We start from the raw sequence: 12070 nt of genomic DNA, 5'->3' as shown, positions 1-12070 counted from the left end.
ATGATGGAAGGATTAAAGATAGTGGCTAAACGTAAAAACTGTGTCATAATAGGTGATTTTAACTACCCGCAGATTGATTGAGTCAATATGTGTTCTGGTCGAGAGAAAGAGATTTTGTTTTTAGACGCTCTCAATGACTGTGCTATGGAGCAGATGGTCACAGAACCTACCAGGGTGGGGCAATCCTGGATTTGGTCCTAAGTAATGCCCAAGACCTGGTGAGAGATGTAAAAGTGATTGCACCGCTTGGGAGCAGTGACCATAATGTTATTGATTTCACCATTTGTATAAATAGAGAGTTGCCCCCCAAAATCCAGCACAACCACTTTTAAATTTAAAAGGGGTAAATTCTCTGAGATGAGGAGGCATGTGAAGAGGAAACTGAAAGGAAAGGTAGATACAGTCAAAACCCTTGGGGAAGTTTGGAGGCTATTTAAAACTACAATCCTAGAAGCTCATATAAAATATATACTACAAGTTAGGAAAGGCACAAATGTATAAGAAAAGGCCTGCATGGTTAACAAACAAAGTTATGGAAGCTGTAAAAGGTAAGAAGGATTCCTTTAAGAGGTGAAAGGCTAGATAGTGAGATAAATAAAAGGGAACACAGGCTGTGGCAAATCAAATGCAAGACTGTGATCAGGCAGGCAAAAAGGGACTATGAGGAGCATATTGCAAAAAAAATAAATAAAAGGTCAGCAATAAAAATTTCTTCAAATATATTGTCAAGCATGGTAGAATTCCACTGGTAATTAATTGTTTTAGGGTCCCCCATAAAGCTGGTCTGTGAAATATCATGGGGGACCAAGATATGTTAGCTCTGTTATTCTTCCCCCCTCCCCCTTCTTGCTGTATTGCTTGTGAAATAGAATAGAGAGAAACGAAACTAACTTGAGAAAGAGTAATCAACACCTTCCCATACATTCCTGCCTGGGAGTGTGAGACATCTGGGGAAAGCAAGGACAAGATACTGATAACATTGTGAGAATGTAGACATTTATGATAGTTTAGGTGTTAGAGCGCCCCGCTTGCCCCCACCTCTGGGAATCCTTTGAAATATGTCTTAAAAGTAATGTATTTTTGGCATTACTCTAAAGAACCTATATCCAGAGAGCATATCAGTCTATCAGTAAACGTAGTTTTGTATCCACTTGAAATTGTATCCAATTGAAAACTGCATGCTTGACATATATTAGAAACAGGAAACTAGCCAGGGAGGCAGTGGGGCCCTTGGATGACCAAGGGGTAAAAAGATTACTGAAGAGGATAGGGAAATGGCTGAGAAGCTGAATGCATTTTTTGCCTCTGTCTTAGCTGTGGAAGATGAAAAGTGTTTGCCCTTTCCAGAACCACTGATTTTGGAAGAGATACTGAAAGACCTGAGGCAGATTGAGGTGACAAGAGAGGAGGTCCTACAACTGATAGACAAATTAAAAACTAATAAGTCACCAGGTCCGGATGGCATGCATCCAAGAGTTCTGAAAGAACTCAAAGGTGAACTTCTTGATCTCTTGACAAAAATATGTAATCTTTCATTGCCCGTGTTCCTGAGGACTGGTGTCAAGCACCGATATTTCTCAATAATCAGTCTTTTGTTATTGAATCAAAAGCTGCTTTATTGTAGAAACTCAAAAGCTTTACCAAGGACAGAATCCTTGGAAGTAATGACGTACACAGACTTACATAGTTACCCTTTGAAGCTATTCTATAAAGTATCATGAAGATGCAATTTGAGTCACGGATTCATAGGTTACTACATAGTATCTCTTTTATTACTAAGGAATGTAGGCTATTAAAAACATCTCCCTTTCTCACACTTTCTCTGCGAGCAGATAAGACCTGTCTGTGTGAATCTGGGGGAGAGGCGCATCACACTGTTACCAGCCAGGCTAACCTAAACATCCTTGGGCCAGATGGATTTATTACTTGCCCTTAGGTTGTAAAGGAGGGGGGAGCAGGAGCGGTTGGCAATCTGCTCTTTGTCTAAGGAACCATCATGGCACACAGAAATATGCATGCTTGACAACTGGAAGGTAGCAAATGTCACCCCCATCTTTAAAAAGGGTTCCAGAGGAGATCCTGGAAATTACAGGCCAGTCAGTCTGACTTCAGTACTGGGAGAGTTGGTAGAAACCATTATCAAGGACAGAATGAGTAGGCACATTGATGAACACAAGTTATTGAGGAAGACTCAGCATGGGTTCTGTAAGGGAAGATCTTGCCTCACTAACTTGTTCTTTGAGGGGGTGAACAAACATGTGGACAAAGGAGACCCAATAGATGTTCTTTACCTTGACTTCCAGAAAACTTTTAATAAAGTTCCTCATCACAGGCTCCTTAGAAAGCTCAAGAGTCATGGAGTAAAAGGACAGGTCCTCTTGTGGATCAAAAACTGGCTAATTAACAGGAAGCAGAGAGTGAGTATAAATGGGCGATCTTCGCAGTGGAGGACGATAAGCAGTGGGGTGCCACAGGGCTCAGTACTGGGTCCCATGATCTTTAAATTTTTCATTAATAATTTGGAGTTGAGAGTAAGCAGTGAAATGGCCAAGTTTGCAGATGACACTAAATTATTCAGGGTGGTGAGAATCAGAGAGGATTGTGAGGCACTCCAAAGGGATCTGTTGAGGCTGAGTGAGTGGGAGTCAATGTGGCAGATGAGGTTCAGTGTGGTCAAGTGCAAAGTAATGCACATTGGGGCCAAAAATCCCAGCTAGTTATAGATTTTTGTATGGAGGGAGGGGGATTTAAAAGGTTAAGATTTTGTGAATATTTGACTGCACTTGTGGTATATCGTTTAAAAAAGTTTGATTAAAAATAGAGAATGAAAAAAAGAAAATAGTCTGGATTAAGTGACCACATATGCCTTTCTTTTTTTATTTAGACCCTCTCGGGGCATTACAAGCAACTTGACGGTCAGTGCTTGGGCTCCTTTGCAGCCCCTGAATGATGATTCCGATGTGTTGTTTCCTGTCAGTGCTGCTGGCTGTCGCTCTCCGACTGGTGAGTATTCATTGCCTTTTTAAAAAAAAATTAATATTTCTGTGACCAGATTCAACGAGGTATGAAGAGAGTATCTGACCCGAACAGTTGTTAAAATGCATGCCATTTTGAGTTGGCCAAGTGAAATGGTCTCCTTGATGCTGGGAATGCTATGGCAGCAAGTCCTTTGTTCAGTGTTGCCCCCTTCCTTTCCCTAACCTCTCCCCAGTGAGTTTGGGGTGGATTTATTTGGCACTGCACAGAGAGCGAGAGAGAGCTCTACATGCACACATGAAAGATTGTCTTCATGTCCTGATGCTTATATATTGCTGTGGTGCCTTCTCCGTATGTGGGGGGAGATGAAGAGTGAAGCTCTGGGAAATATATAGGTTGCTTTTTGTCCAGCAACGCCCCCCCTCCCCCCGGTTTGTTTTCTCTTCTTACAATGCAGGCACAAGGATTTCCTAGTGGATACTCAGTACTGCAGCTTTCAACTCTTAATTCAGTGCTGAGGGGCTTTTTTTTTTTTTTGCTTCATAAAAAATTGTCATCTTGCAAAATCTGAGAGAAATACCAGAACGTTTATTTGTTCCTAAGCAGGCCTTTGAGGAATCATGGGACAGGGGACATAAATGGTTTTTCAGTTTCCCTTTTTTGCCCCACATCTGCACCTTCATCTCCTGCTCCCAGATGCTGTAATCTCACAGAAGCTTGAAATAGGCAAGATTTCCTGTCTTTCTCCGTTATTGTTCTTCTTTCGATAATTCTCATTGGCTCTTGATGTCCTGTACCTTCTAATGCAGCTTCAGTCTTTGTCAGTTGGGCTTTTTACATTTTTGGAGTGGGGTCCTTAGCATAAGAAGAGCCATGTGGGATCAGACCAAAGGCCCATCCAGACTAGCTGTCAGGAGCAAGTCCCTGACAAGGTTTCATTTAATAGTTTCTGATTGACGTTTGCATTGCTGATGTTATTAAAAAGGTAAAGGTAGTCCCCCTGTGCAAGCACCGGATCATTACTGACCCCTGGGATGACATCAGATCAGGGCGTTTTCTTGGCAGACTTTTTATGGGGTGGTTTGTCATTACTTTCCCAGTCATCTACACTTTACTCCCAGCAAGCTGGGTACTCATTGTTGTTGTTCAGTCGCACAGTTGAGTTCGACTCTTTGCGACCCCATGGACCAAGTCACACCAGGCTCTCCTGTCTTCCACCATCCTCTGAAGTCCACTCAAATTCATGTTAGTTACATCAGTAACGCTGTCCAGCCATCTCATCTTTGGCCGTCCCCTTCTTCTTTTGCCTTCTGTCTTTTCCAGCATCAGGGTCTTCTCCAGTGAGTGCGCCCTTCTCATTTGGTGGCCAAAGTATTTGAGTACTCATTACCCTGGTATTATTATCAATGCCAGTTAGCAAGTTTATGTTGAACCCTTTCTAGATTCCATATGATACTACCCTTATTGTGTAAACTTGTTTTCACTTGCTAACACTTACAAGGTCTCTTGATGGAACAACTAGCAGTTTAGTTGATGTGGGATGCAGACTCTCAGGTGGGAAGAGGCCGTGGGGAAAAAAGTCTAATCTCGTCTTCCTGGGCAACACTTATAGGCACCAATGGAAGAGCAGATTTGGCCTTGACTATAGAGGCCTGAGACTTTCAAAAGACTTTTGGGGAAGTGACTAGCCCCCCTCCTCTATAATAGCTTATAACTTTCAATTGTACTTCATTCTGGCAAGACCTGGACTAGTGAACACTTGCCATGTAACGTTTGCTTTGAGTATCATCGTTAAAACTCCCTTTGATCCAACTCAAGGAGTCTCGTGATTGAAGAACTGCAGATTTATATCCCACCCTTCTTCTGAATCAGAGACTCAGAGCGGCTTACAATCTCCTATATCTTCTCCCCTCACAACAGACACCCTGGGGGTGAGAGGGCTCTCACAGCAGCTGCTCTTTCAAGGGCAACTCCTGTGAGAGAGCTATGGCTAACCCAAGGCCATTCCAGCAGGTGCAACTGGAGGAGTGGGGAACCTGAGCAAAACCTCACACTGGTATTCTGTTCACCTGCTGGTTGACCAGCTAGCTGCCTTTTAGAAGCTCTCAAGCAGGATATCAGTGGCAGCCCCCTCCTGCCCGTGCTCCCCAGCAGCAGATATAAAGAGGCTGGAGCGAGTAGACGTCCATTTTGACTTACCTTTGGGTTTAACATACAATCGCCAGGGCTTTTTTTGTAGCAGGAACTCCATTGCATATTAGGCCACGCTCCTCTTATGTAGCCAATCCTCCGAGAGCTTGCGGGGCTCTTATTGCAGAGCCTGCTGTAAGCTCTTAGAGGATTGGCTACATCAGGGTGTGTGGCCTAATATGTGAAGGAGTTCTTGCTATAAAAGAAGCCCTGACAATCACTTTAGGCTTTGTACTTAGCAAGCACAATATAATGTGTTTCTTGGAATGAGGAAATAGAATATGGTAAACAGTATACAGGATCTCTTTCCAACTCTGGACATCATGCAACGGTCACCTTGAGACTGGACTACTGTAATGCCCTCTACATGGGGCTGCCTCTGTGCCGAACCCGGAAGCTGCAGCTGGTGCAGAATGCGGCTGCTAGATTGCTGATGGGGCTCCCAAAGTGGGAGCACATACAGCCGGGGCTGCGTGAACTGTACTGGCTGCCAGTTATATACCAGATTCGTTACAAAGTGCTGGTTATTACCTTTAAAGCCCTATATGGCCGAGGACCTGCCTACCTTAGGAGCCGTCTTTCCCCATATGAACCCCAGAGAGCACTGAGGTCAGAGTCCTTCCACCTGTGGATTAAGACTCAGGCGAGTCACGGAAACCCTGCAGAGCCTCCATTTCTTCGCTGCCTTTTTAAAAAAGACGTGCTGCTGGGGGACATACATGGAGGGCAAGGGCATTGTGGCCTCTTACTCCTCACTTGCATGCTGAGAAGTCTGGTGGAATGGCGAGGAGAGATGGCTTGGTGGAGAAGTTTTCCCTGTGACTCTAACCCTTGGCTTGTTCTTCTCTGTGATTCTTCTCCCATGCTAGACTTTGTCTGCTGCTCACAGCCCTCACTCTGACATTGGAGAGGTCATAGAGCTTCTCCCAGTTAGAAGTTGAGCCAGTTTGGGGTAGTGGTTAAGTGTGCGGACTCTTATCTGGGAGAATCGGGTTTGATTCCCCCTCTCCTGCCCTTGCAGCTGCTGGAATGGCCTTGGGTCAGCCATAGCTCTGGCAGAGGTTGTCCTGGAAAGGGCAGCTGCTGTAAGAGCTCTCTCAGCCCCACCCATCTCACAGGGTGTCTGTTGTGTGGGGAGAAGATATAGGCGATTGTAAGCTGCTCTGAATCTCTGATTCAGAGAGAAGGGCGGGGTATAAATCTGCAGTCTTCTTCTTCTTGGTGTAGTTGTTAAATGCGTGGACTTTTATCTGGGAGAAATGGTTTTGATTCCCCACTCCTCCACCTGCACCTGATGATGTGATCTTTAGTCAGTCGCAAGTTCTCACAGAACTGTTCCTCTCAAGAGCAGTTTCTGTCAGAGCTCTCTCAGCTCCACCTACCTCCCAGGGTGTCTGTTGTGAAGAGGGGAAGGTGATCGTAAACCACTCTGAGACTCTTTTGGGTAGTAAAGGGCCGGGTATAAATCCAATCCCCTCTTCTTCTTCATCTCTTCCCTCTTGTCACATGAGTGGCATCATATTCAGATCTGGAAAGACGGAAGGTCTCAGGGCATCATGGCTAATTGTATTGGTAGTTTGACACGGGAATGCAGAATTCGGTTTCTACTCCTAAGCGTAACTTTACCCACTGTTGGAAGTGATATAGTCATGAGAATCATAGAATCAGAGTTGGAAGGTGCCTCCAGGGTCATCTAGTCCAACCCCCTGCACAATGCAGGAAATTCACAAATACCTTGACCCCCGAAAAACATACCCAGTGACCCTCGCTCTATGCCCTGAAGATGGCAAAAAGGTTCCTGGCCAAACTGGCCTGGAGAAAAATTGCTGCCTGACCCCCAAAGTGCCAATCAGCATTTCCCTGGGCATGTAAGAAAGGGACATGAGAACCAGGGGTGGAATTCTAGCAGGAGCGCCTTTGCATATTGGGCCATGGCCTCCTGATGTAGCCAGTCCTCCAAGAGCTTACAAGGCTCTTCTTTTGTAAGCTCTCGGAGGATTGGCTATATCAGGGGTGTGTGGCCTAATATGCAAAGGAGCTTCTGCTAGAATTCCACCCCAATGAGAACTAAGCACTGATGCAACTCTTCTTGCCTCCTTCCCACGATCAGCTTAAGATCACAGAATCAGCATTACTGTCGGATGGCCTCTTAGCCTCTGTTTGAAAACCTCCAAAGGAGGAGAGCCCACCACCTCCCGAGGAAGCCTGTTCCCCTGAGTTAGAACAGGAAGGGGAAGATTCAGGTTCAAGTCACGACTCCAGCCATGAAAATTCAACTGACTGGATAAACTCTCTCAGTCTCACCCACCTCACAGGGTTGACGTGAAGATAAATCGAAGGAAGGAAGAACTCCGTATCTGCCTTGAGCTCTATGGAAGAAAGGGCAGGGCATAAATTAGATGGTGAGGAGGATATTTCTGAAATTGCAAAAGGTTGTAAACGTTTAAACACACATATTGTATCTTGTCAGTGCGCAGAGGTATGAAAACATAATTCGTTTGTCCTGGAAGAAAGTGGCTGTTGTTTCTAGTGGTTACTTGGGTAGGCCTTAACCCGCTCTTGGCTTGGGGACTCTCTGGTGGAAAAATCTCAATCTTCATAAGAGGATAAGGATGCTCTTACATCTTTGTTATTGTGCTTTAAGGATGTGCCGAGGCTTGTCAAATTTTGGTGCGCTTTGAAGTATCCTAGATGGGCTTGACATTCCAGTGCCTAGAAGCAAAATGAGGAGGGTGCAACGAGAGAGGATTTTTGACTCTGCTCTTAAGAAGCTGTCATCCCCCGCCTCTTCCCACTTCCTGACATTGTCAGGTCACTTTATGATTGCATTGTGTTGATGGAGGAGATCAAAAAGGGATGTGTGTGTGTGTTCGTCTCTCTCTCTTTGTGTGTCTGTGTGTGTTTCAGGCGGGTAGCTGGGTTCATTTGCGGTAGACAAGCAAGGTTCAAGTCCAGTAGCTCCCTGGAGGCCAGTAATATTTCCGGGAGATCAGCTTTTGAGACAGCCAAGGCTGTGTGCACGTGGGCACGTCTGTGCTTGTACACAGGGCACGTTACTGAGGAAGTCTGGTTCTGTCATGCTGCTTCTATGTGCCGCGCCGAGCTCCAAAGAGAGTTTCATGGGAAAATATGGTCAACAAACATCCATTTATTTAGGGGTGGGTTGGCCTCCCCTACTATACTGTACTTCTGTACGGCTGTACTATTCTTCTGTGCTATTCTGCGGTACCATTCTGCTGTACCATTCTGTTATGTCCTCCTGCTGGACCATCCTGTTGTACTTTACTAAATGTTGTAACTGGTTTTATTATGATTGTAATTTTATTGTGATTTTATTACTGTTTACGTTGTATGCTATGAGCCCCCACATGGGGGAATGGGCGGAATAGAAATAATAAGTTGTAATAAGTAATAATAATAATAATTTCATTGGACTTCTACTTGCTCACCCCCCATAAATGGGTTCAGAGTGGGGTAGCACCATATAGGCATAATGCACAATTCAAAACATTCTCATATTTAAATATAGGGAGCCCTGTGGTGCAAAGTGGTAAAGCTGCAGTACTGCAGTCCAAGCTCTCTGCTCACGACCTGAGTTCGAGCCTGGCAGAAGCTGGGTTCAGGTAGCCGGCTCAAGGTTGACTCAGCCTTCCATCCTTCCGAGGTCGGTAAAATAGGGACCCAGCTTGTTGGGGGGAAAGTGTAGATGACTGGGGAAGGCAATGGCAAACCACCCCATAAAATGTCCGCCGTGGAAACATGGTGATGCAAAGTCACCCCAGAGTCGGAAACGACTGGTGCTTACACAGGGGACTGCCTTTCCCTTTTTATATTTAAATATAATGCAATAATCGATGACACCAGTTCTCAGGGGGAGGCAAGGAACACAGTTCTGGCTGGTTTGTGTCAGGAGGTGTGGCCTAATATGCAAATGATTTTCTGAAACAAGGGTGACATCAGGGGGTGTGGCCTAATACACCAATGGGTTGCTGACAGGGCTTGAATTCAGCAGGAGTTCACAGGAGCGCAACTCCTGATCCTCCAACAAGGGTCTGCATTCAGTGGGGAGTTCTCTCCCCGCTGCACACAGATCCCGGAGCATATTTAAATGAGATATGCTACTGAGCTCCTGTACCTTTTCCACCCTATGAAATGACCACTGGTTCCTGCTGGGCTTTTTTCTACAAAAAAAAGCCCTGGGGGGGAGGTATCTAATATCTCAACCCTGTGGTAAGAAGGAGGTGGGGGATGGAGGGGAACAGATAGAGGAGTCATAGTGGAGGAAAAAAAAAAGCCATCACTGACCTCAACCATACATCTGGCTGAACAGCTCTGTTTTACAGGCCCTGCGGAATTACACCAAGTCCTGCAGGGCCCAGATCTCACCTGGAAGAGTGTTTCAGTTTGGTGTAGTGGTTAAGTACGCGGACTCTTATCTGGAGTGAACCGGGTTTGATTCCCCACTCCTACACTTGATGCTGCTGGAATGGCCTTGGGTTAGCCATAGCTATTGCAGGAGTTGTCCTTGAAAGCGCAGCTGCTGTGAGAGCCCTCAGCCCCACCCACCTCACAGGGTGTCTGTTGTGGGGGGAGAAGATATAAGAGATTGTGAGTTGCTCTGAGTCTCTGCTTCAGAGAGAAGGGCGGGGTAAAAATCTGCAGTATTCTTCGTCTTCTTCCTTCTTCTTCTTCTTCTTCTTCTTCTTCTTCTTCGTCGCCTTCTTTGTCACCTTCTTCTTCTTCTTCTTCGTCGCCTTCTTCGTCGCCTTCTTCCTTCTTCCTTCTTCCCTCTTCTTCTTCTTCTTCTTCTTCTTCTTCTTCTTCTTCTTCTTCTTCTTCTTCTTCTTCTTCTTCTTCCTTTCTCTCCTCCTCCTTCTCCTCCATCGGGTTGGAGCCAGGGCCAAAAACACCCTGGCTTTGTTTGAGGGCAGCCGACTGCTCTTGGGGCCAGGGATCACCACCAGATTTTGAGCTGGGGATCACCAGTATTCTTTGTTCTGAGCGAACGACGTGTCAGTGTTAAATAAAGATGTTCAGTAACAGGCACATCTCAGCCCGCTTCTCCCCTCCCCTCCCCTTAGCTGGTTTCCTTGATTACAATATTTAATTAAATGTATCAAAGCGTTCCTCCTCAAGATTAGGAATCATCCCAGAGGGACTTCCTCATGGATTGGAGCTGCATCGATGCTATAATTTCTTCTAAATATCTGCATACAATTTTAGATAACCTGGAGAACGGTGATGGGCATGAAGGTATCGATTTCATGGTCGAATTGGATCGGAGGGATGCTGAGCTGCACTACAGGTATACAGCCAATTAGATAATTATTTAACTACTTAAAAACCCCCCAACCCAGCTCAAACAGTTAAATGTGTTTTGTAGGAAGAAATCTTGTTTCTGCGCTAGAAAATAAGCAGGTCTCTGAAGGCCTGTAAATGGGATTTTTCTACCATTCCGAAGGGCCTGTAAAACGGAGCTCTTCCGCCAGGCCTTTGGATGAGGCAGTGGGCGTCCTTGCTGAAGTCTTCCATCTTTATGTGGCCCAGATAGAGAAGATCTTTAATGGCCTAGAAGCTCTAGCTTTTGAGACTACTGCACATTAACTCTTGGTGTTGGGGGGGGGGCAAAGTGGAAGGGCTTCTAGCCCCACTTGTGAACCTCCTGATGGCACTTGGGGTTTTTTTTTGCCCACTGTGTGACACACAGCATGTTGGGCTGGATGGGCCACTGGCCTGATCCAACATGGCTTCTCTTATGTTCTTACATTCTGATAGTGCAACCTGTTTTGATTTATGCTTTTTAACTGTTTTCATCATTGAGTTACCGTTTATATTGTTGCATATCGTCATTGTGATCCGCCCTGAGCTCGCTCGCGGGGGGGGGGGCAGAGTAGAAATCGAAATAAACAGTCTGATGCTCCAACCACTGTACCTGTTCATTGTACAAAATTTTTATCCTGCCTTTTTTGCCTTTGTGAGAGCCACCACGTGGATTGTGCCCAGTGTTTTTGGAAATCCAGTATTCTCTTTTCTTCCGCCAATAGTGTTTGCTTTATTTTTAACTTAATAAAACAGGGGGAAAGTTAGCCCTCGTGCCCAAGAGAACCCTTTAAATGAGCTGTTGCCGTCAACCAGAGTGCCAGAAGCCATGACAGTCGGTAAGTAATAACCCAAGTTGGAAGAAAACATGTTTTTAAAAGTTTTTCAGGCTTAATGCATGTGAACGAATGGGTGAGGTACTTGTGGCTCAGTGGCAGAGCATGCAGAAGGCCCCAAGTTCAGTTCAGTGTTGCCTCTAAGCCAGGGATGGCCAAACTTGTTTAATGTAAGAACCACATAGAATAAATGTCAGATGTTTGAGAACCACAAGACATGAACATGAGATGTTTGAGAGCAGGAAGGAAGGAAGGAAGGAAGGAAGGAAGGAAGGAAGGAAGGAAGGAAGGAAGGAAGGAAGGAAGGAAGGAAGGAAGGAAGGAAGGAAGGAAAACAGATGGGGGAGGGAGGGAGGAAGGAAGGAGAGGTGGAAAGAAAGCAGCTTTAACTTTAAATGCATTCTCCAAGCCACTCAATATGTGTGAAAGAGCCGCATGTGGCTCCCGAGCCACAGTTTGTCCACCACTGCTCTAAGCTGACTTAGTATGAGCTAACTCACAGCTTTTTAGCCTCCTGCTCACACATTTTTGTCTTAGCTCAGGAAGGATGGCCCCAGAACACAATAATTTATGCAGTAGCCAATTTGCTCACTCACAACTTTAATGCCAGTAGCCCACAAGACCTCACAGCTTAGAGGGAGCATTGGGTTCAACCCCTGGCATCGCCAGTTAATAGGGCTGCCAGGTTCTGACAGTGCACCAGCAGGGAGTGGGAGGGAGACTTCGAGGAGTGGGGGTGGGGCCCCACG

The 12070-nt window shown here is 45.6% G+C and overlaps 1 protein-coding gene across 2 annotated transcripts in view; it reads left to right on the top strand.

Moving 5' to 3' along the window:
• Positions 1 to 12070, top strand: part of SNX29 (sorting nexin 29) — a 370785-nt gene that overhangs the window by 47115 nt on the left and 311600 nt on the right. For both annotated transcript variants that reach the window (XM_060260506.1, XM_060260507.1), the window contains exons 9-11: positions 2885 to 3003; positions 10390 to 10471; positions 11242 to 11324. In XM_060260506.1, the coding sequence (XP_060116489.1) occupies positions 2885 to 3003; positions 10390 to 10471; positions 11242 to 11324 (284 nt within the window). The remainder of the gene's footprint in view (positions 1 to 2884; positions 3004 to 10389; positions 10472 to 11241; positions 11325 to 12070) is intronic.

Source organism: Heteronotia binoei, chromosome 20 (genome assembly GCF_032191835.1).
Source record: "Heteronotia binoei isolate CCM8104 ecotype False Entrance Well chromosome 20, APGP_CSIRO_Hbin_v1, whole genome shotgun sequence".
NCBI classification, from domain to species: Eukaryota; Metazoa; Chordata; class Lepidosauria; order Squamata; family Gekkonidae; genus Heteronotia; species Heteronotia binoei.
This window is presented reverse-complemented; position numbering and strand designations above follow the sequence as displayed.